At 38.0% G+C, this 22,762-nt stretch overlaps 3 protein-coding genes across 4 annotated transcripts in view; all 3 read left to right on the top strand.

The window, feature by feature from the left end:
* The window catches only part of LOC134654049 (inner centromere protein A), a 77,783-nt gene that overhangs the window by 25,552 nt on the left and 29,469 nt on the right, over positions 1–22,762 (top strand). The gene's annotated exons all lie outside the window — the stretch shown is intronic.
* LOC134654025 (malate dehydrogenase, mitochondrial-like) lies at positions 4,365–22,269 on the top strand. 2 transcript variants are annotated; one of them, XM_063509412.1, is made up of 7 exons: positions 4,365–4,664; positions 4,976–5,189; positions 10,162–10,303; positions 14,800–14,985; positions 20,243–20,443; positions 20,755–20,966; positions 22,008–22,269. In XM_063509412.1, exons 1-7 carry the CDS (start codon positions 4,385–4,387, stop codon positions 22,264–22,266), a joined length of 1,494 nt encoding a protein of 497 aa, XP_063365482.1. In that variant the 5' UTR covers positions 4,365–4,384; the 3' UTR covers positions 22,267–22,269. The 2 variants fall into 2 exon arrangements, with proteins under 2 accessions (XP_063365482.1, XP_063365483.1); XM_063509413.1 differs by lacking the exon at positions 22,008–22,269 and adding an exon at positions 21,433–21,713.
* Positions 21,745–22,762, top strand: part of LOC134654030 (COP9 signalosome complex subunit 4) — a 176,516-nt gene continuing 175,498 nt past the window's right edge. The window contains exon 1 of the mRNA XM_063509419.1: positions 21,745–21,756. The gene's annotated coding sequence lies outside the window, so the exon portion shown is untranslated. The remainder of the gene's footprint in view (positions 21,757–22,762) is intronic.

The following is a 22,762-nucleotide window of genomic DNA, read 5'->3' as shown; positions in this document are numbered from 1 at the left end:
CGAGCGATCTTATCGAACTGGATGGCTGCCATTCATGAGCTCGAGGGCTCGCAGCGTATCCGATTGTTGAACCACTCGGGTGCTTTTTATTTTATTGGATAAAGGAAAGCATTTGACCACAATCTCACCTTATGGTAAGTGAAGATGTTGTCTAGGATGGAGCACGCTTATTGCTTACCTCAGAGATGTCTATTCACTCTCAATTTGAAAAGATCCAAGTTATAGTGGGCTGGGAACGCTGGGAATAGGTTAGCAAGAAGTGAGTTACACGCCTCTTGTTTTCTTTGACGTTATTTATTTATGTAATAACCATGAGTAGGTAGGTACTTATGGTTACTACAATTGCTACAATTTTGCTAGCTACTTTTGGTTTCTTTTTCAAAAGTTAAGTGTACAATGTTTAGATGTAGGTAGTTTTATCATTATTTTGGGCATTATCTATGAAAAGGGACCTTATTGTCAATGGCGCTTACGCCGCACAGCGTCACGCGGCATTGTATTTATATCGGAGCATCGTTAATAATGGCGTAAGCGCCATCGACAATAAGGTCCCTTTTCATAGATAACGTCACATTTATGATGATTATTCACGATAAGCTGTTTACATAATAGTGTTGGGCCTACTGTGAAACTCCTCGGGCAATCATACGATTAAAGTTAAGCGAATCGGAGCGCAATGCGTGAAAACTATTAGGTACAACACTAAATGCGCTTTTCAACCCATCAATTAGCAGCGTTTACCGTAATTGGCGGCAACGAACCGGTTGCACTAGGGTTACCAATTACAATAATGGCTGCACTATCCTGTGGTAGCCGGATCGTTCAGGATCTGTCATTGAGCAGATTAGTGGGAGAGGAAAAGTGGAGCTCTGATATATAAACTAATATTACTTACTAATTTTTTTTTTTTCAATTTATTATTTAACAGGACCTTCATACATTTGTATATATCGGCCCTATGGTCCGCTTCCTATGAGTACTTCCAAAAATTACAAAATTCAGTGAATATTTAAAATAATTTAAATGTATTAAATAAAACAAATCTACCTAATTACTTACTTACTAATTAATTTCTCGCAACTATAAGTTGGTGAAGGTCCTTGTAGTAAAAATATATAGACATACCAAACACCATTTTTCGAACACCACCTGTGAGTATTACGAACACATTTGCAGTCAGTACATGGCCATCAATCTTGCTGGCATATTCTGCGAGTAATGGAAATTGGCAAGGTCAAGGCACCTACTCGTATAGTACTAATATTCTTACACAATTTCATACCAAAATTCTTTCACAAGTTTTAGTTCAATCTGGAAAATTGATTTCCTTCGAAATTTTCGTTTCAGTACGTATTTTCGAACTACAAAACGCAATAAATGAGGCTGACATGATCACCTAGAGTGTCCAAAGCCTTATTAAAAATCAGATTTAAAAAAACGCAATGAATATTATGTCAGTTAAGTACCTACATATAATTCCAAAATCTAAGTTTACCGAAATAATTGGGTTAATCAACTCTTTCTTGTTGTTATTCTGTCCCATCAGCGAGGAGACAATAGTAGCATAGATTGTTAGAAGAACTGCTGTACCATGTTCTACTAACATGCTCAGTAGAAAGGTCTTATAACTACCATAAAATGCAAGTTTGGTTCATTTAAATACGAAAAACCTAGAACTCAACATTTTTAAGAGAATTTTAAGAGTGACTCAGGAGACCGTAACCATAGCAACGTGTGACAAGAAAAAGTTGATTAACCCAATTAATGGATCCTCAAAAAACATTTGAAAAATGCTTATTATATCCTAGCCAAAAGATTACTAAAATGCATTGTTTAACATTAACACTTGATTCTTTCGCTACTTTTATCATATTTGTGACATTTTGAATTTTGTGAAAACAATTCTACTTACTTTCGAATTGATTCCTATTTATTCCTTTGTCTTATATCTAGCCCGCATCAGGAATACCGCCAAAAGCAAACCCGATCCGTATTCCTAACACGAGCTATCGTGTATCGGATTTCTGAAACACCTGACTCACTGGTAAATCCAGTATTGAGAAATCGCGTGCTGCCTAGCCCTCGGCCTTGATTCGTGACTACAGTGCCGTGTTTTACAGGCTAGTTCAGCGAATGACCTTACCAACAGTCAACTTATAAATATGTACATAATTTGCACTTTATTCCTCCGTGATAAGGTCCTAAAGTGCGTAGTTATTTATAGTGCATACTGAAATTACTGAACGCCAAAAGGTTTCCCTTAGGAAGTTTTATGTTGTAAGGACGAAGTCTGACACGTGACGACATGTGTTCGGGCTAATGTTGAGTCACATGTAAACCTAGAGTTAGTTGAAAAACTACCTTTGCTACTGAGCGCTCAAGAACATTTTCACACCGACTTTGATATTTCAATATACTTTCGGAGAATTTTGACGTTTAAAATAACCCTTGCACAGTCTGGGCTATCAAAATCGCTGCCAACTTAGCTTGGTCTAACTCTACCTTCCAGTGTCCTACACAGCAGAAAATTTCCTAAAAAATAAATTCAATTTCTGTGTTTTATTGACTCACTTTTTAGTCTTTAACGGCCTTCACTAGCCAAGAATTCGTGTGTCAATGGAAAGTGTAATCCTATGGGAAAATTCCCGAAAAGGGGTACCAAACCTAGTATAATAAGCGGCTTACAATTTCCGCGGCCATAGTGTAACGTTCTTCGGGAATATATATAACGAAGAAAGTGGAACCGCAAAATGTCGAGCGCGCTTACTTGTCCCATCTGCGAGATAAGTGATGTAATAGAATGGGCACGTTTCGAGCTTATAAATAATACGACCACATTTTCATCAATTAACCGCAAACTTAGGTACGGTCCAGCTGCTTATGTAATTGTAGGTGGGTTTGAACTTTGGACGATGACGAGGCATTATGAAACTTCTTCTTCTTCCTCCTGCCCTTATCCCACGTTATGTGGGGTCGGCACAACATGTTTTCCTCTTCCAATCTCCTCTATCTTGCGTCACCTCAGCACTCTGCACTCCTTTCTTTCTCATATCCTCTTTCACACAATCCATCCATCGTTTTTTGGGTCTTCCGTCCGCTCTGTCCATCAACATTCATCCCTAACATTCTTTTGCCTATATGGCATTCATCCCTCCTCATTACATGCCTATACCATGCTAACCTACTACTACTAGTATTATGAAACTTACTTTTCGTTTAAACTTCCAGTTATTCCCTCAGTAAAAGTTTTACCCTACTTTGTTCTTTAGAGCAAGTGTAACTCCATAAGATAGTGTAAGGGTAAATATAATAAGTTAATATGTATAGGTAGTTTGCGCAAGACTTACCTGGAACAAACAAGATGAAAAATATATAGAACGATATGTATATTTATACTTAAATACATAGTAGAAAACACCGATGACTTAGACAGCCATCACCCGTGATCCTTGTAAGTACCCACGTCACCAAACTAATTGTATAGAAAAGTGGATACTCATGTTAGGGCATATACCTTGTCGAAATTAAAATATCTTCGTTAATCCAAGTTAGTCTCACAAGTCTATTCTGCCCAAATACTACGAACAATTTTAGATAAGTGGCAAGGAAACCAATAGCAGATGAGTGAACTATAAATACAGCAATGTCAAGGCAGCACGTTGGCCGACCCCGGCCGCTTTCCCTCTCCGTTGTTCGACAAAGCCTATAAATAAGTCGGAAGCTCCATATTGCCTTTGCATTTATTAACTACAGTTATTGGAATGCATTCAGTCGGAATTGCAATGTTGCTTCAACTGAATGGCTGAGATAATTACGAAACGGAAGGGGTTGTATACCTTGCCTGCCGCATTCCTTTGTTGTTGTTGTAAGATTGTTGAGGAATTAAACACACACAATACAAGAGTCATTTTTTCGATATTTGTAGGAGCTGCCTCTATGTTAAGTAAGACTGTGGAAATCGAGCTATATTGGCAAATTGCAGGTGACACACACAGTATACATTGAGGGTATTTGTTGTATTTCAACTATATATCCGATTAGAAAGTTACAATTTTGCGATGTTACCGCTACGAACCGCTTGCTTACATACTCGATATAATATTTTGATGTTTGACATCGACATGACATCGACAAAAAAGACTAATCCTTGCCAGTATACGAAATGAGAACAAGAATTACCAAATCGAAATAGATAGGATTGAATGTTATATTTTACTTTTACTTCATCCTGTTTCGAACAATCCTGGCTAGTGGTAATTTTTTTTATACAACAAGAAGAATAAACTCCGAGAAAACGTCAAAAACTGTCAATAACAGAAAACTTTCACCGCAGCATGCCAAATTATCCAGCAACTGATAAAAATATTGCAAACCCGAAAACAAGATGATATCACTCACAGTATTAACCGGTTGGCAATCTTTGGCCAGCCTCAAGACCCGTTCGAATCTCGTCGTTTGGAGCGTATCCTCACTCCGGGGGTACGCGAGGCATAAGCCACCATGTGACCCTCTTAAAGAAAACCCTCCATGTAGAAGAGCGTATGATGATATACCACCAGCCGTAGACCCCAACTGTCCCGAACCTTGTGACCCGTACAAGAAAAAGAAAGGCATTTTGCATAAGATTAAATTACGGATAACTGAAGGAGGGACTAACTTTGGCAGTAAGTGTGGTTTCTAGTATTGTAGAGAGAGTTGAAAATAAGCTAGATATAAAATATGTAGTATGTAGTATCTGTAAGTATGTAGTATCTGTAAGTAGTTGGACGTCAATATACCTGATTTTGATAATAACCTATTTATTAAAGCACTAACCTGTCCCCTACAGAATGAAATATTATTAACAACCAAATGGCAAGGTTTGGTTACCACTGTTGACTATAAATTTAATAATTATTTAACTAAAAACACGACACCATGAAATGACCCAGCATGTGATAATTTATAAACGTCATAAATAATATATTTCCTGCAGCTCCATTCCGCTGGCTTGACTGCAAGCCATGCAAAGCCGAAAAAGAAGAGTCAGAAAAGGAAGAAACGACTAAAGCACTTGTGAAAAAGCCTAAGAAACAGCTTATTCCCTGTGAGGAGGAGAGACCAGGCCTGCAGGTGTCAGTGCTCGGCGCAGACACTGGGGTTGGGCAATATGTGGCGCTGTTGCTCAAGCAGTGCCCGTACATGAAAAAGTAAGTCGAGTTAGAGCAGCCTTTCAACCTCACCCCAATTTCACATCGGTGACAGGTGCGACAATTGTAAAACATCACTGTTGCTGACATCACAGGCATCCATGGGCTAAGCTACGATTACCGCTTACCATCGGGCGGGCCGTATTCCTGTTTGCCACCATCATTGTATTATTTTTAAAAACTTTATTATATCGGAAAAAAACAGATATTTCTCTTGCGAAGTTCATGACAATTGTCACAAGATTTAAAATAATTTTCGGTAATTCTTGACTTGAAATCAGTTCTATGTCGGAATTTCGTGGCGTTTCTTGTGACAATGACAACTTGTGGTAGGAATTTCATGTCCGGACTCCGGACCCAGTCAGCGCGACACTAAAACCAGCCTCAATGATACACGACATTCAACTGTTTGGAAGTTAATACTGTCGGATTCAGAGGGTGAGAAAAGAAGAGTAAATTTGGACACTTTCTTCCATGGACAGTGGTCCACGGACCACCGGTTAAGAGACTTAAGAGCCACGGTTTTCAATCTTCCGACGATGAGGCACCACTGAGTGGTCGTCTCTTGTTTAAATCATGCGTTATCGTGTTTAGAAAAAGTACTAGTCATTTAAACAGTTACAATCTCATTACAAAACTTTTTACAATCTCATTATTACTTATGTTTGGTTACCTAGACCTTATACTCAACCTACATAATGAAGAAGTGTAGGTAGCAGGGATGTTGCGAACATCCGCATCCGCATCCGCAACCGCGGAACATCCGCATTATTTTCAACATCCGCATCCGCATCCGCATCCGCATAAAATCGATGCGGAGCTTATGCGGATGCGGATGTCGAACAAGTCGGTACAGGAACATCTTAGCGGCGGCGTAAGTGCTAGGTAATTTCGTCATTACCTATAACGAAATCGTCTAGATCCAGAAAAGTCGGCGAAGTTACTGTTTATTAAATATAACGCACCTATATTCTTGCTCAAATACTAAACGTTTGGTTTTTTAAATAAAAAAATACTAAAAATGTAATATTTGACGTTTTCTAAGTACCTAATCTTGACATCCGCATCCGCATCCGCATCCGCGGATGTGAGCCTTTAAAAATCCGCATCCGCATCCGCATCCGCGGATGTCAAAAAATCTGCATCCGCAACATCCCTGGTAGGTAGAGTATTAAGCTCTAAATAGCTTAGTAATGTACCCGACAGCTTAACAACGTAAGTACTTGCCTTTCAAGTGGTCTATTTATACAAGGCATTTGACATTTCTGGACGCAATATAAACGTTAGCCATTACCGTCCCACCAACTTCCTAAATGTCACGTACTGCGAACATTTCCCTAAGGGTGTGCCCTGATTGAAGTAGGTAGCATATTCCAACAGAATTTTAGTGAAACCGACTTAACACTTTTAACCCTATAACATATGCATCCCCTAGGTATGTATGTTTCGTATTTTGTTTTATCTATTAGGTATGATGGATGTTCTAGTTTCATGCGTGCATTATTCAAGACTTTTCGTCTTTCTACATGTGTCAGTTTCCAAATTTGTAACAATATTCCCAGATATATTACCCAAGATAAGCTAATTTGCCAACAAACTGTTATGTCTTGTATAGTTATAGGTACCGCGCGGGGGCAGCGAGCCGTGACGTCACCGCTTCACGAAACAGGTCGCTTATTACCATTACACCCGCGAGGGCAGGCGAGTCTGTCTTATGCAAACCAGTGTAACGTGTCATCCGTAAAAACTATGCGTGATCGGAGAAAGCCCTTATAACACAAACATAACAAGATTTCCATCTTCCCCACTTAAATCGTTGGCAGTCCTCAACAGTGCATTTCTCAAGAAACTTCCTGTCTCGCACAGTTAGACTGTGCGAGAATGAACTATCGCCCCCGGTGTTTCAGGTCCGAGACGACCTTCAAGCCTTAAAAAAAGAGCGTACTCCCATTTTTAATGCCGGCTTGCAACAGTTGCAACACATTTGGTCTTGCAGTTGTCCATGGACGACGGTAATTGCTGGCGATTCGTCTGCTCATTTGCCTCGTATATCATAAAAATAGTGCTTCGCTAAAGTGGCAATGTTTCCCACGCTCGGTAAACGACTGGAATAAGGTGCCGTCCTGCTTGCCGGCCGCCACAAGGGACCGTTCCGCGCCGGTGTCAAAACATAATTTTGTACAGGACTGCGATAAAATTTATCTTGCTGTACAGGAACGTTTCTGCATTGCTTGAATCGATTGGGTGATTCTGAAATTTCAAAGTTACAGATTTGGCCATTTACGAAGATTTCAGTGTAGTACTTATGAGTTTTCCAATTTTTTAGTAAAATAAGAGGGTAATGCGCGAAAATTTTCTCGTATCCTACGGTACAGTCACCTGCAATAATATTTTACATAATAAAGGCCGCGAAAATATCGGACACGATCTTATTTGTAATTTGTAGAGCCATAGATTGAGTGTATCACATATTTTGCGACCTTCGAAGAGAGACATATTATTGCAGGTGACTGTACAACAAAAACCAACTTGACCAATAAAAATTAAAAATAATGATAGGTAATAAATATGTACCCATATGGGTACCCATATGGGAAGAATTATATTAGGAATATTTCTAATATAATTCTTTTAAAGGTACCAATGTTACGCTTGCTCAAATACCGGTATTTCCACCCAGGCAATAGTGTCTGCCTGCGCAAACACCAACGTAAGTTAAGTACATAAAATGAACTTTAAAAATGTAAGATTTGTATCCAGACGGGACGAAGTTAAAATACTGAAGACGCCTTATGAATCCGTGATGGTCTCTCGTGGGCGTCTGCCGTCGGCTTTTGTCTCTCGCTATTGATAATCTGTTGGTACCTATATTGCACCCGTAATGCTGCTTGCATTTGACGATTAATATTGGAAAAAAATATTTGCGGAAAAATGTCATGTTTAATTATTTCATTCGTTAGTTGTGATTGTTCTGTGTCATGCGAATGTTGCTGAAGTTTTCATATATGTATAATATACAAGACAACAGTGTTAACAGTACATTACTCTACAGCACTTTCATTGCTAGGATCTGAAAAATCGTTTAAAGTAAACAACACTGATCACACGTGGGTTGTACCTTTCATACCCAAACAATATTATGTATTGTGGTTTTATACAAGCCAAACAAATACGTTACTGCTCTCGCTTCATACGCGATACGCGATAACACTAACACTTAGATTCATAACGTTGCCGAGTGGTACTAGTGGTATAGGTTATTACTACTACATTCACTCGTAGGTATTAGAGCCGGCGACAAATCTGCCGTACGCTCGCGTGCTAGTGCTGGGCGTATATTTCTTCTCCATTTTTGCACAGTATTATCATAAAGCATTTCTCTCTCTCCGCCCTTTTTATTATTTATCACTCACAGTCACGCTACGACATGTTGCAGAGTCGGATATGATGGTCGTTCTTGTCTACGTGACAGCGTGATAAAACGGTGTCCGTCACTTTCTTTCCCACGGTGTTAAACAGTGACAGTTATTTTATCACGTGGATAAAGATGGATAAAGCTATCCATAATAGGCTGGCAGGGATGACCATAAACGGCATATGTATTGTATACTTACTGCTCGTTATAGGTAACACAATTAGGTTGCGCTGTTTTATCACACAGTTCCTATGGCCACCTCCTGTCTCTATGATCAGATCAGCTCGATGGTACCATAATATTGCATTGTCACCCGACTCTTCATCGCTTCAGCTCTTCATCGGAAACCGGGAAGTGGGTATTTAACTTGCAAGATTTGATTTTGATTTCAGACAGACCACGGTACAGGTGAAACTAAATAAAAGGTTGTAAAAACTTTCATTTCAGGCCAAACTTTGGTTAGTGCCGTTGCCGTGCCACGTCTATGCCGTTAATCAATTAAGTATAACATTTAATTACAAACACTGATTTGAAACAACTGTCATTAAAGACACTGCTTTACTTAAGCCAGCTATCCGCAAGCTACCTTTTCATAGATTACATATATGCGATACATGCTTAATAGTATAAAAGGCGGTAATAGCCATTTTCACAGCGTCATAAAGGATATACCCAACATTCCAACACTACGCTACACACACGCACCAGCCGTCATTTACGATTCGCACGGCGTTGCGATCGCGTAACTATTCGAGGACCATACATCAAACTTTAACAGAAGCCTTAGACATGCCTTTATATGGATCATTCGAGTGTACGTAATAAAAGGCGTTGAGATTTTACGAGCGGCCGTGACTCGCAGTCCCTGCTGTTTATCACATACTTTTTATTGCTAAACCTGGCTGTACATTCCCTTAACTTACCGATACCGACCACTCGGCTCAGATGTTCTTGTCATATTTACTCTTGATAGAGTGAAACATATATGTTTAGAACAGGCTATCCGGAAAAATATGTGAAGGAGCTAAACAAAAGAATCTAAAATAAAAATAAATCTAAAATAAATCTAAAATGTATTAATAAAATGCAAAACCATGTCCCTAATTCCAACGCTCATTGCAGAAAATTGAATATCGATTGTGCAGTGGTAACACTGATTTAATACCTATTTAGTATTACCTACGTAGGTAGAGGTACAACTGGAAGGTCCACTGCCCAACGAAACACTATTATTTCTATGATGAAGCGAGTAGGCGCCATTCATAAGTCATCATCATTAATCGCTAGTATCGCTACTCGCTAGTCACCTCATTTTCCTTTCACGTTGTTCGCCGCATTCTCGGCTCTAACCACTTGGCTCAGGTCTTTCTCATCTCTAATTGTTAAGAAGTCCCTCTAGCCCCAAAATTATTTCTAGCTTAGTAAACATTTGCACCACGGTGTTTGAGAATGTACTTTTAGATACGGAGACCTGCCCATAGAGGTTTTATCATTCTGCTAGAGTCCAAGATAATCCAAGTTTCTGCGTCTTACCATCACACCCCGCTTATATTTCAGATTGCGTCTGTATGAATCAAAATGTCCCGATGGCTGCACCCGATGCTTGGCAAGTGTAGTGCAAGATCTGCTGCACATTAACACCAACTGCCGCGTCCAGGCGTACAGTTGCCAAAACAATGAGCTGGAAAGATGTTTGCAGGTGTGTGATTCTTCTGTAGGTATTGTCACCCAGTCCACACGGGATTGATATGCAGTTTAGAGTTCTTGCTAAATTGGAAATTCTATAGCGTTAGTATTGAACAACCAATTTTGCAAGGACCTTAAATGGCGCAACAATCGCGAAGCGTGATGGTACATGTTTGGAGCGTTGGTAAACAGATGAAATATACAAGTAAATTTAAATTTTTAGAACGCAATCACTACACCTTATAAAACAAAGTCCACTGTCGCGTCTGTCTGTTTGTATATGTTCACGTACCTACAACTCAAAAACTCCTGAAGCGATTTTCATACGGTTTTCCCCTATCAATAGAGTGATTCTTGAGGAAGGTTTAGATGTACATTTGTTAAGGTTTTGTGCAACCCGTGCGAAGCCGGGCCGGGTCACTATAGTATCTAGTAAAGCAAACTCAAATAGCGTGTCCACGAGTTCAACTGCCAGGCCAGAACATTGAGCCGGTAAGGTGTTCCTGGTTTGCTTATTGTCCTATTGGTAGATATAGATTTAATAGATAGGTTAAATATTTATTGAATGCAAAATCTATCAAGCATCAAGCAAGCTTATCAAGCATTTAAATAATGAATATCTTCCTAATTTAAGAAAACCTGTGCAATACTATTGACATAAAAATGCAAAGCGTTTGAGCCGCAGATTCTAGGTTTTAATGCAGCTTGGGTTTTATGTTAAGCGGCTTCATGTAATCCTTATTAAAATCTGTCGTAAAATCTTCATATTCGACTCGATTAGGACGGCGTAGGGACCTACGACTTAGTTGACTGTCGGTACCGATTTATGGGTTCTGATTATTACAATAGACTCCCTGAGCTACACACTACGAGCTCTGTGAGAATCATAGGAGAATGATAACATAAAAAACCTTGAGCCTTTAGATACGCTTAACCGATTACTTATAATCTTAAATATCTCATAAATGTTTTTGCTTCCAAAATATATGTTTACTAATCAACCAAACCCTCCAATTAAAAAGAGACACAAACAGTATATGTAAAGACAGACAAGAATGAAACAAATTTGGAGGAGGCCTTTACCCTATATGGGGTTCCTAATTTCTATCAAATCTTAGTTTAAAATACACAAATATAAAAATTAAGTCTAACTAATTAAAATAAGCTTAAAAAAAAGAAAAAAGTTAGTAGATAAAATAAATTAAGAATTAATAGTATGTACCTAAACGATACCAAGTTTGTAAATAATTGATAAGGAAATAAAGAGGCTTTTTTATTTATTTTATTTAATCAACCAAAAACAGCTTTAATTCCGACAAAAGATGGCTCCGTTATATTTTAGGGTAAATATACTAGTTTTTTGGAGCAAGACCCAGTTGCGAAGCTAACTAATATAATACACAATCAAGTAGCGACTGAGGATGGGAAATACAGTGCTAACAAAAACCCGAATTTTTCGTTTTTTATACAAAACATGTAGGTATCGTTAGTATAAAGCTAACGTAGCTAGGTTATTGTATTGTTAAACCTTACCCGGCAATTTTTAGGGTTCCGTACCCAAAGGGTAAAAACGGGACCCTATTACTAAGACTCCGCTGTCCGTCCGTCCGTCCGTCCGTCTGTCACCAGGCTGTATCTCACGAACCGTGATAGCTAGACAGTTGAAATTTTCACAGATGATGTATTTCTGTTGCCGCTATAACAACAAATACTAAAAACAGAATAAAATAAAGATTTAAGTGGGGCTCCCATACAACAAACGTGATTTTTGACCGAAGTTAAGCAACGTCGGGCGGGGTCAGTACTTGGATGGGTGACCGTTTTTTTGCTTGTTTTGCTCTATTTTTTGTTGATGGTGCGGAACCCTCCGTGCGCGAGTCCGACTCGCACTTGGCCGGTTTTTTGAACGACGTGATTTCCTCGGTAAACTGCTGATTCAAATATTAATCGGCGCCCTAAAAGCGAACCCTTTTCCTGGGAATTTCACAATCTTTATCCCTTTTACGGTGTTTAAACAGATGGCACGTTTGCATGGTAAACGGGCCTAATTAATTAGCATAATATTCATAATATCTATTTTCAATTTAATTGGTCTTTTGTTTTTTTTTTACTTAACAAATTTCGATTAGATCTCGCTCATGATACAATATTTCCACATTGAAATTGTTATTATTTAGCATATCGTAAAGTTCGATTACTTTAAATCGCGAGAACCAATGTAACCGATTTTTGAGAAGTACCTAGTGAATTGATTTTTGAACTCAAGCTTAAGAATTGTGTGATGTGCTTGGCAATCTTAAGAGAAATATATTAAGTGATAAAATCGTTCAGAAACCAATTCCTTATAATTTAAATGTTTCCCCGCTATTAAAAAAGACGTGTCAACCGGGACATAAACTCTCTAGAACTAAAAAATATAATATTCAATCGTAATAAATCGTAATCGTAATCGTAATATGTAAATTACACAGGAATAACAAAATAAAACATTTTAAAATTAGGTTTTAGAAACTCATTATAAAGAAGAAGATTACAGCACATTGTGAGGTCACATGGTGTGTCTTAAAAATTTAAAGTAGCAAAATTAAATCGTCTAGATACTTCAGGTAACTATTAACGTATTATTAATTATTATGAGCTCGAGGAATCTCCTTTAAGATAAATTATTATTTTGCTAGAAAATAAGCTCTTAAGGGACCCACTGATTCCCAGTCCGCCGGACGATATCGACCTGTCAGTTATTCGGAGCTGTCAACTTTTTGTTCTAACTGACAGGCCGATATCGTCCGGCGGACTGTTAATCAGTGGGCCCCTTTAAAGAATGGCAGAAGTAGTATCCAATAAACAATAAGTAGTATTCGTTTGTTGGAGCATTATTCGCAGAAAGCCGTCGACCTCTGAGGGACAATCGATAGTACGTCCTACAGCAAATACCAGTCCACGCTCTTTATCGTTTGATCTACTTTACGCAAATATTGTTATTAGCTTTATTTTGTCAATATAATACTTATTTTACTGCCTGAATGATTCTGCTGTGTCTACTGATTTGCCGACGAACAAACGGAAAATCTTTAAATTTTTCGAAACGATTTTTTTCAATTTCCAATTTGGCAAGTGTTATTTTTTTGTGAAATTCCCAGTCCATGAGCTGTATTTTTTTTTAATATGCATGGTACATATCTAAACTACGTATCATTACAGAAGGCCTGCAATTGTAAAGTATATAAATATAGGTACCTATATTTTTACGTAGGTAATCTACCTAAAAGATACAGATAATTCAAAGGCCAAAATTCCTAGGTCTCGACAGGTTTCACGTTCCAAGATAAATCGGCGTGAAATGTTAAATAGTTTTAAAACGAGCTTAAATTGAGTGTACGGGCTAAAGTGGTTCGGCGCCAATCTGTCTGGCTGCGGCGGGGATAAATTCCCTTCTCTTGACACTCCCATACGAGACCCGAGGCACAGATTATTTTATACTATAACAGAAACACCACACGATAACAACATGTCTTCGCGGCAATTCTCGGCCATGAATCTTCCGTGCAACATCTTTTGAACAACGCTGGGAATAAATTCTGAGAAGAGGCTCCCGAATGTTAATCAAAAAGTGACGGCTATAACCAGATAATTTATGCAAATGACTAATAATGGAATTGTCTTTGAACGTCCGGCAAAAGTATTGTGGTATTCCAAAGGGCCTACTTGCGAAACAGAAATCATACATTTCGTTTTTGGTTTTTCGAGGTAGAACCTCTGCTATAGAATTTTCAAGTCCGTTAGATCACTTCGCTACGTTTACACGCATATGAGTACATTTTTATGCAGGGGGATAATTGGGGCAAACTTTTGTATGAAAGTGGCGCATCTGTCACAATATCTGTAATCTGCGGCCAGAGTGCTAGGCAATATTCAAATCGGACAGATTACGTCGGTACGTTTTGTCGGCTTGGAGAGTACGCAGCATTTTCATATGTGAGAGGAATAACAAAGGCGCAGAAGGCGCTACACTAACATACAAGGTTATAATGCTGCGGTTAGAATAGGGTTAAAATATTCGACAGGATTTCTTGTTAGAACAATTCGAAGTCGGGACAAAGTTTTATTTAAAGGAAAGGTATAGGTACTTGGTTAAAAACTTTTCGGGTTACATAGTAATAGGTAACTTCGCTCACCCCCGGTACTGGCAGTATGAATAATTGGTAAACGGACGAAGTGTTCAATATGATCTGAACACCCTCCAATATTTTTAACACACATAGGATAAGCGGAGCGCCATGCGGATCCACATCAGTGTTTAATTGCATTATTAGCCCGACCCCAATGCTTTGTGGCTCCTAAGTGCATTCATTTAAATATGATGATTAATCCTTACTTTAAAACTGTTTTAAACCCTAACTTTTTCACAGCAGTTTTAACCAGAAAATCATTACTTTGCAGCGGATTTGATCAGGTAATCATAACTTTTCACAGTTTTGACCAAAAAATTGTAACTTTGCACTTTTGTAGAACTCGGACATAGTGCTAATGTTGGACTCGGCCTATGTGACCAGAGACATGACACTAGAGGCCCGGTTCGCTGCGCAAGCGCCCCTGGTCAAGTGCTATACGGACGCTATTGCCACCGAGTGCCCGAAGGCGTTTATTATAGTTGCCGCTACGCCTATAGAGTGTATGGTGCCTATTATCGCTGAGGTATAGTTAATTTTTTTTTTATTATAGGAAATAACTTTTGTTTGATTTTTTTTAATCTTTTGTTCTAATTAAAAAAATATTACCGTTAGAGCATTTCTGAGAAGTAACCCTACGTGGGATTTTAGGGTTTGTCCAATGGCTAAGGTCACCCTGTATAAAGCAACTTTTACTCAGATTATAATTAAACGTAACACTAATTACTACTACTAATTACGATTTGGGGCTAAATGTATGGACAGAGTTTTTTACTTTTGGGCCCACTCGAAACTCCAAAAAGAAAAAGGTTATCTAGGCCACTCTCAAAAAAAGATCCGCGTTTGCATCTTAGGTTAGACCGCAAGCAGCAAGCACTTTTTGTGAATGATCGTTTTATGAAACGACTAGGTATTTTAATTACGATTTCTTAGGTTAAGTTAAATCATCTTAAGTTTCCGCCACGAAATAGCCCAAAGTACTAGATCTAATTTAAAGCAACCCGTATATAGATAACTATTAGTAAGAAAATATTTATATCATTTTCACCCATGCTCCATATGCAGTTACCTGAGCATTTTTTTTTTGCCATTTTTATATAGGTATTGTGACCTTTTTTTGCCACTTTTGTATTATTTCTACTCAGAATCACGAGCTCTTTCCATCCTAATGGGATAAAAAAATGTCCCAGAGTTTTTTCCCTATCGTGTTACCATTTCCAAGTATATGGATAAGTAGTAAAGTTGTATGGCGGTAACAAAAAGGAAAGTTTAAAAAATGTATGGAAATTTAAGGGCACTTATTTCTCCTATAAGGATGAAAAGGGCTTGCGATCCTGACTAGAAATAACACAAAAGTGGCAAAAAAGGTCACAATTTATAAAAATGGCAAAAAATAAAAGTAATGCTCACCTATGTTATGTACCAAACAACGCGTATAAAATCAAAAATATCTGGCTGGCTACTGGGCCTATTTGTGAACACCTTGGCCGCTCCAATATATCTGATGGCGACTGGACAACAAGAAACAGAAACCCTCAAATTCAGTAAAATATGATAGTCCTTATTTAAAATGCAATACGCATTATTCGCGCTCCAGTTTGCAATCTGAAATGGTTTCGTAAATCTAAAATCAATACAGTGGCGATGTCGTCTAACGATGACGAACCGCTTGCGTGACAAGGATACGTTTAATGAATTTAGCATCTGAATTTTTAGGGCGTTGACATTATATGTACTGAAAAAAATAGTTATTTGTTTTACAAGGGGGCAAAGTTGTTGTTTAACCGCTCGTGCTATATAATATTGATACCCGAGCAAGCGAAAAATTCCAAAATTAAACCACGAGCGTAGCGAGTGGTTCGAAAAATGGAATCTTGAGCGTTGCGAGGGTTTCAAAGCACGAGGGTTAAACAAAATTTCCCCCCCGAGTGAAACACAAAATTTTTCACCACACCAATCCGAAGCAAATATTAAATGTAAAATATCAAACAAAATAAAACCAAATCAAATCCAAATGAATATTATTAAATATTTATCATCCAAAATCATCATTTAAAAGTCAGTTCTACCAGCAAACATAAGAAAACAACTAAAAATTTGCATTTGATTACTTTGCCTCACATGTGAATAAAATGCAACTTTGCTATCAGTTTATGAAGTGCAAAGTAAGCCTTTCCGAGCTGGTGTGGTGTTTTTTTTTGCTACGGTTTTTACAAACTGAAAATAATAGGACACGTTATTGATGGCATTATATTGGAAAGGATCAACATCTCATATTCCGGTTTTTTGACAGGAATCACTGAAACTAATAACAGAAAAGAGGAACATACGATAGGTAGTCTTTTTCGCCCTGGGTTTTTCAAGTACCTATGCCAAATCCAGATGTTCTTCTTGCCCGGATCGATTTTCGTCTTAGCTCACTATATTTGATCGACCTAAGTAGAAAATTAGGGCGATATCTAGTTATCTATATGTACTTGTTTGTTCGCTAGGTTTTTAGAATTGTGTAGGTCCCTACAGGTAATATCGGTTTGGCATTTACTGACAAATCCAATTTCGCTTATGAAAGCATACTCAAATGTCACGACCCTTCAGTCAATATCGACGAAGAGCATCAAAAAGGTCGGAAAAGGTTACGCTCTTACAAATACGATTTCAGATGAATGAATAATCAATAACATTTTCTGCTCCTGTTTTCAAGGCTGATATTGTTCTCTTATCTTTGATATCGTTATGAATGCTATGATAAATAACCCTCTTCCTATTACCCCGGTCTTTCCATATCTGCCACATTTACAAACCTCTTTTTACTTTATTTCGTACCTAATACAAGATTAGCGCTTTTGTGGCCACAAAAGCGCTGGTCAGACGACATAGTTGAAGTAGTTGAAAAAACGGGAAAAAATTGGATGAAACTAGCTACAGACAGAGAACAATGGAAGGGACTCGAGGAGGCTTTTACCCAACAGGGATCAGTGAAATGAAATAATAAAACAACATAATAAAATAAACAAAAATTATATTATATCAAAACAAAAAAAAAACTGCTATATAACAAACTGTACACATTTCGCTGAAATAAATAAAGCTGTAAATAAAAATAAAATAAAAAAATACAAGATTAATTACAAAAGTGCCTATTATTTATCTACTTACCTATAACCCCTATACTACCTTATTTTTATTTATTTTATTAATTAACATTATTAACTAATTTGTAATTTAATGCTCGAATATTTATTATAATTTATGCAAGCCGTTATTATCTATTATATTTTGATTTAATTTCATTTCTTTTTAATTTCAATTTATTTATTTATATTTTGCTACAAAATGACATTGTATAGTTTATAGAGCATAATACTAACAATATTTTATAAGGCATAGTCGTAAGTACTAACAAAAATGATCCCTGATGGTCCTGTAATAAATGAATTTATTTATTATTATTTATAACGTTACCATATTTAACGTAACGTGTAACGTTATCATTTTTGTAGTTGACCAGGTAAAGAAATTTACAAAAGTTTCTTACAGACCTTTTTTTTGTAAATTAGGTACTTAATGCTTCAATTTATTAATTGAAACATGGTGATTTGCAAACTACACCGCAAAACTGTTATTTGTTTACCCGTGATAGCGAGCTAGTTACGGAGTCCGTAGGCAATAATATTTTTACCGCCTGGTAGTAGAATTCTTAGTTTATGAGCGATGCTACGAGCCGTAAAAATTCTAATATGCATGATTTCTGTTGGCCTATGTATTAACTGACCTATCTCGCTACACGCTAGTACAGAGCTAATATCTTGATGGCATTCTCTATTTTGCGTAGGTACTTTTAGTCTGCTAAATTATTCATTTACATAAACATACTCGTAATATACCTACACAATTATTGCTGGACCGCTAATCTGGTCTTTCTTTGAAAGCCAAACATTAAACTCTGAGGAACCAAACTCAACACAAACGCCTTCTTGGCTCTTTGAGCTCATACGGCTTTGCTAACTAGTAGTGTCTGATTATGAAATATAAACTTAATTATAATTAAACAAGTCGTATCCTTGTGGAGAACACTTGTATGCACTAATTTAGATGAGTTTTGTTTGACACTGAGCCAAAGATTACAGACGGGTTATTTTTCTTAAAGCAATCGTACCTAATCGCAGAAAGAGCGAAATCGAAGCAATTTTAGTATCCAAGCCCGGTTGAGGTGAACAAGATAACATAAATCATTAAGGAGAGGGAAAATTGGGATAAACCCCCGCAGAGGGTTCCCTTTTATCGCGAAACAAACGCAATCACTGGATGATAAATATTTTACACACCCAGTGGGCCGCGTTATTTCAATGTGTTGGGTTCCGACAGTTTGATCTGAACTATACAGATCCTAAATATTAACTGCTTCATTTATGTCAGAAAATTCCCTGGTCGTTTATTGTGCTAGCACAAATATAGCTCGCATGTAGCTCTATGCATTCGCAATTGCGATGAATCACGATTGGGCCTCAAGAGTTTTCCACCACCACCACTCTGCCACCTGGTCTGGTCTGGCCTGGTCTGTGCCACCGCTCTGTCCAATATGGACTTAACCGGCTCTGGCTTGGATTGTGGTGAATTGCACTATACGCCCCTATAGTGACCCTATTCCAGGTTTATTATAAAATTTATAAACTAGGTCTTATCGGAATCGTCGTTGGAACTTATTATTTTTATACTTCCTTCTTCCATCTCCATTCAGTTTTCTAAAGTCATGATTTTCTTGATAAAAAGAATCCTCCTTTTTTGAGTGATTGAGTAAATAATATCTTCATTTTCATATCTATAACATCACTAATGGGACTAGTAGGTAAATCAGATGAGAATCCCTTCACAATAATATTCCAATAACAGTCGAACCCCGATTGATGGTCGTGTAAACAGATCAATGATAAGGCAGGAGATAAAAGCGGACGGCGAACACGCTTATTGACCATCAGTCATAAATTCGCTGAGGTATCGGCGTTTTATGAGAGGAAGCTTATTCGAATGCAAGGTTATCTTCTAGGTGCCCGTGACTATCGTAAGTCTTATTAGGGTGATGCCTTTTACTCTAGGATTTTTAGGATTGTGAACGCATCTGTACCAAATCTTAGGTTTAGATAAATTGCGCTCCAAAAAAGTCCGAGTGGCCTAGCCAAGGTGACAATCGCTTGCGCTTCGGCGTCGAAACGCTTTGTGTCTCTTTATCACTCTTTCATATTAGTGTTGCAGTGACAGTTGCGTTTCGTTGTCTACGGAGCCAGTACAAAAATCTTTCAAAAATTCTTAAAGTAAATGTTGTTAGGTCCAAGAATACCACAATCTATTTTACAAGTTACCAAGAACATGAACTAAGTAGGTACTTAAGTTATACTAATAATCTTTACAGTACACATGGTGCTACTTTCCCGCACTAGTGCGTAAATAAGCACTTTTCGTTGCCAAATATTTCATGTCAAATATTTAAAGGGGCATATGTACTTACTGTAAAACATTGTACGATACACGTGCGAATAGGGAATTCGCAGCTCGTGTCGATTTAAAACACTCCATGCGGTCGTGTTTTAATATATCGCCACTCGTTTCGAATTTCCTCTTTTCCGCACTTGTATCGTAAATAACTATTATTATAAAATGCATCTCAATCATTTTAGGTATAGTCTAGAGAAGACAAGAAAAGAGTACCTACTACACTGTTGGAATGAGCATATTTTTTCATGATCATGTTGGAATACAAACTAAATAAAAAATAATCACAATTACAGACGCTAAGATCAACCGGCTTTTACGACCCAGCGAAAGTGCTGGGCTCGCTAGCCGTGCCCGAGATGAGGGCCAGCACCCTGGCCGCGAAGGCTCTTGGCCTAGAGCCCCGGTACACGAAGGTCCCGTGCGTTGGAGGAACGGAAGGAGAATCCTTAGTGCCGCTGTTTTCTAGGGCCGTCGACTACTATGAATTTTGTGAGGTAACAACTAATATTATTTTACAGAAGACTTTTAGGTTAGCATTGGGATATCAGAATCAATTAGCTTTAGGAGCTATCAAAAGAAAGAAAATAAATCAATATCCTCGAATTCAATTTAAGTACTGCTTTCCCGTTTCATTTGTGATCTGCTGCAACTCTGTCGTATTGAGAGCAAGATAACAACTTACCTTAATCCTTATATTTAGCAAGAATTTAAAACATAAAGTAATCGTTAAACCCACAATTATCAAATACTTACCATACCTTTCTTCCCATTTCCTTTTTCTTCCTAAACCCCACCTTCTTCCCAGCAAACCGCTGAGTACATGACAAACTGCGTCCGCTCAGCCGACGAAGACATACTGCGATGCGAGGGCCACTGCGCAAGAAGCTCAGACCTCAGCGAGGCGCATGCCCTGACCAGGCTAGTCAGCCAGGTTGCTCAAGCGTTGTTATGCATCGACATACCAAGAGTCACGGGTTTTGTTGAGACGAATTCCGTTCAACTTGTATCACCAGCTAAGTAAGTCCTATTGTGTCGCTACATGTAGAAATTTTTCCTAGTTATTAGTAGAATGAGACCTTTACTCTTGAGAGCTTGCAAGCTATCATAACAGTTATTGAGACAAATACCTACATACCAACTTTTTCACTTTGTGTGTTTTAGAACCCTCTGATCTCATTGCGTGGTATGGTATTTCCACTGGTATTTCCCACGTACAACTGTGACACCGATTTCGAGCCTCTAAGAACGTAATTGCATACCCGAATATTATTTCCAAGTTACAAATACTATCGTTGCTGTATTATAATAATAATAGAATCAAATTAATCCCTCGTCCCTCGGCGCTCAATTCAATAAACCTTCCTTCTTCCCCGCATAAATATACGGTTAGATTAAATCCTTCGTTAAAAAATACCTATCATTTCGTCTCTTCGTGGTGAACTGTTGAAATCAAGAATACATGAAGCCATTCTTCTGCCGCCAGATTCATCGCGAACCCAGTTGAAATCGGAGGTAGTGGTATCCGGAGAAGCCTGGGCTTGCAGAAGCTCACGGAGCGGGAGACGACGTCCGTGAATCTCGCTTTGGAAGTGATGTGGAGAAGGAACGCGATGGTCGAGAGCTGGTGCTGCAAGTATTGCAACTGGCCAAAGACTGATGCCTGCCAGAAAAACTTCTTCTACCCGAGATACCAAGACTATGCTTATGCTAATGTGTGCTGAAATATGATGTTTCGAAGAGATTGTAAAAATTTTGTGATTTTTTTACTTTGATTTTTGTAGCAAGTTCTGTTATGGGAAAATTAAGTGTTTTGTGCAACGTTCTATAAAATAAGCGAGTGTTTTTTTTTGGTGTACCTTGAATGTTGAGCAGTAAAAGTTTTCCATTAAGAAAATAGTTTTTCATTTTAAATGTAGAAAAAATACCTGTTCGCTGGATATTAATGAAAAGTAAAAATATCTTATTTTGTTTCTAAATGTTATATTTGTAACTGATGTCCTAGTATCAAGTGATAAAGTTACCATGATACTTCAAATAACTAAAACTTCTCTCACCTAGTTACCTCGCCGTCGAAGTCATCCTAAACAAACACGGGATTTGCCACCAGTTCGATTTCCCCCGCCATATGAACAACTACGAAATACTCCTCCTGGAGCACGCCATGGTCTACATAACGCACAACGTCAACGCGAGTAGATCGTGGATCTTCCAGAACCAGGAGGCAGAACTGAGGAACGGGAAGATGGGCATGATAACACAGTTTGGGTGGCACAGGAAGTATGATCATGTGTGCCGTTGCCGCTCTTGCATTCACTGAATCAAAAGTACTTATATTATATCATAGGTACGAATTAAAAAGAATTCGCTCGACAACTATTCAGAAATATCGGCAGGCGATGCTAAAAGCTTCAGAGTCGAGCAAATTTACTCCGAGCACTTTTTTCGCAGCGCTTGGATAAGAGTGATTCATAGGGTTGCCACGTGATTATATTACGAATTGCTTAATGCTTATACATATTTGAAAATCGCCAAGAACTTCGTTTGGTCACTCTTGCTTGTACGCAACTTGCTGTCAGTGAAACTTAAAAAAAAGGGAAAAATGTAACGTAATAATAAAAAAATTGGAAGCGATTTCGTATCTTTTATTGTTTTTCGATTTGTATAATATCACATAAATTCATTGGCATTAAGATCACTAACGATATCATATTACCTACTCAACCACAAAATTATTTGTGGAATATTAAAATACCATTCCATTTATACGCTTGTAACGACAGTAACTAAGCAGCAAAAGTTCACAAAAGTTCTTG

This window comes from Cydia amplana, chromosome 14 (genome assembly GCF_948474715.1).
Source record: "Cydia amplana chromosome 14, ilCydAmpl1.1, whole genome shotgun sequence".
Lineage (NCBI taxonomy): Eukaryota > Metazoa > Arthropoda > Insecta > Lepidoptera > Tortricidae > Cydia > Cydia amplana.
The sequence above is the reverse complement of the archived record's forward strand: the minus strand, read 5'-3'. Positions and strand labels throughout refer to the sequence as shown.

Coding starts and splice junctions, on each gene's coding strand:
- LOC134654025 (XM_063509412.1), top strand. CDS start 4,385: ATGATATCACTCACAGTATTAACCGGTTGGCAATCTTTGGCCAGCCTC. Junction 5,190..10,161: donor CAGTGCCCGTACATGAAAAA/GTAAGTCGAGTT, acceptor CTTATATTTCAG/ATTGCGTCTGTATGAATCAA. Junction 14,986..20,242: donor TGGTGCCTATTATCGCTGAG/GTATAGTTAATT, acceptor TCACAATTACAG/ACGCTAAGATCAACCGGCTT.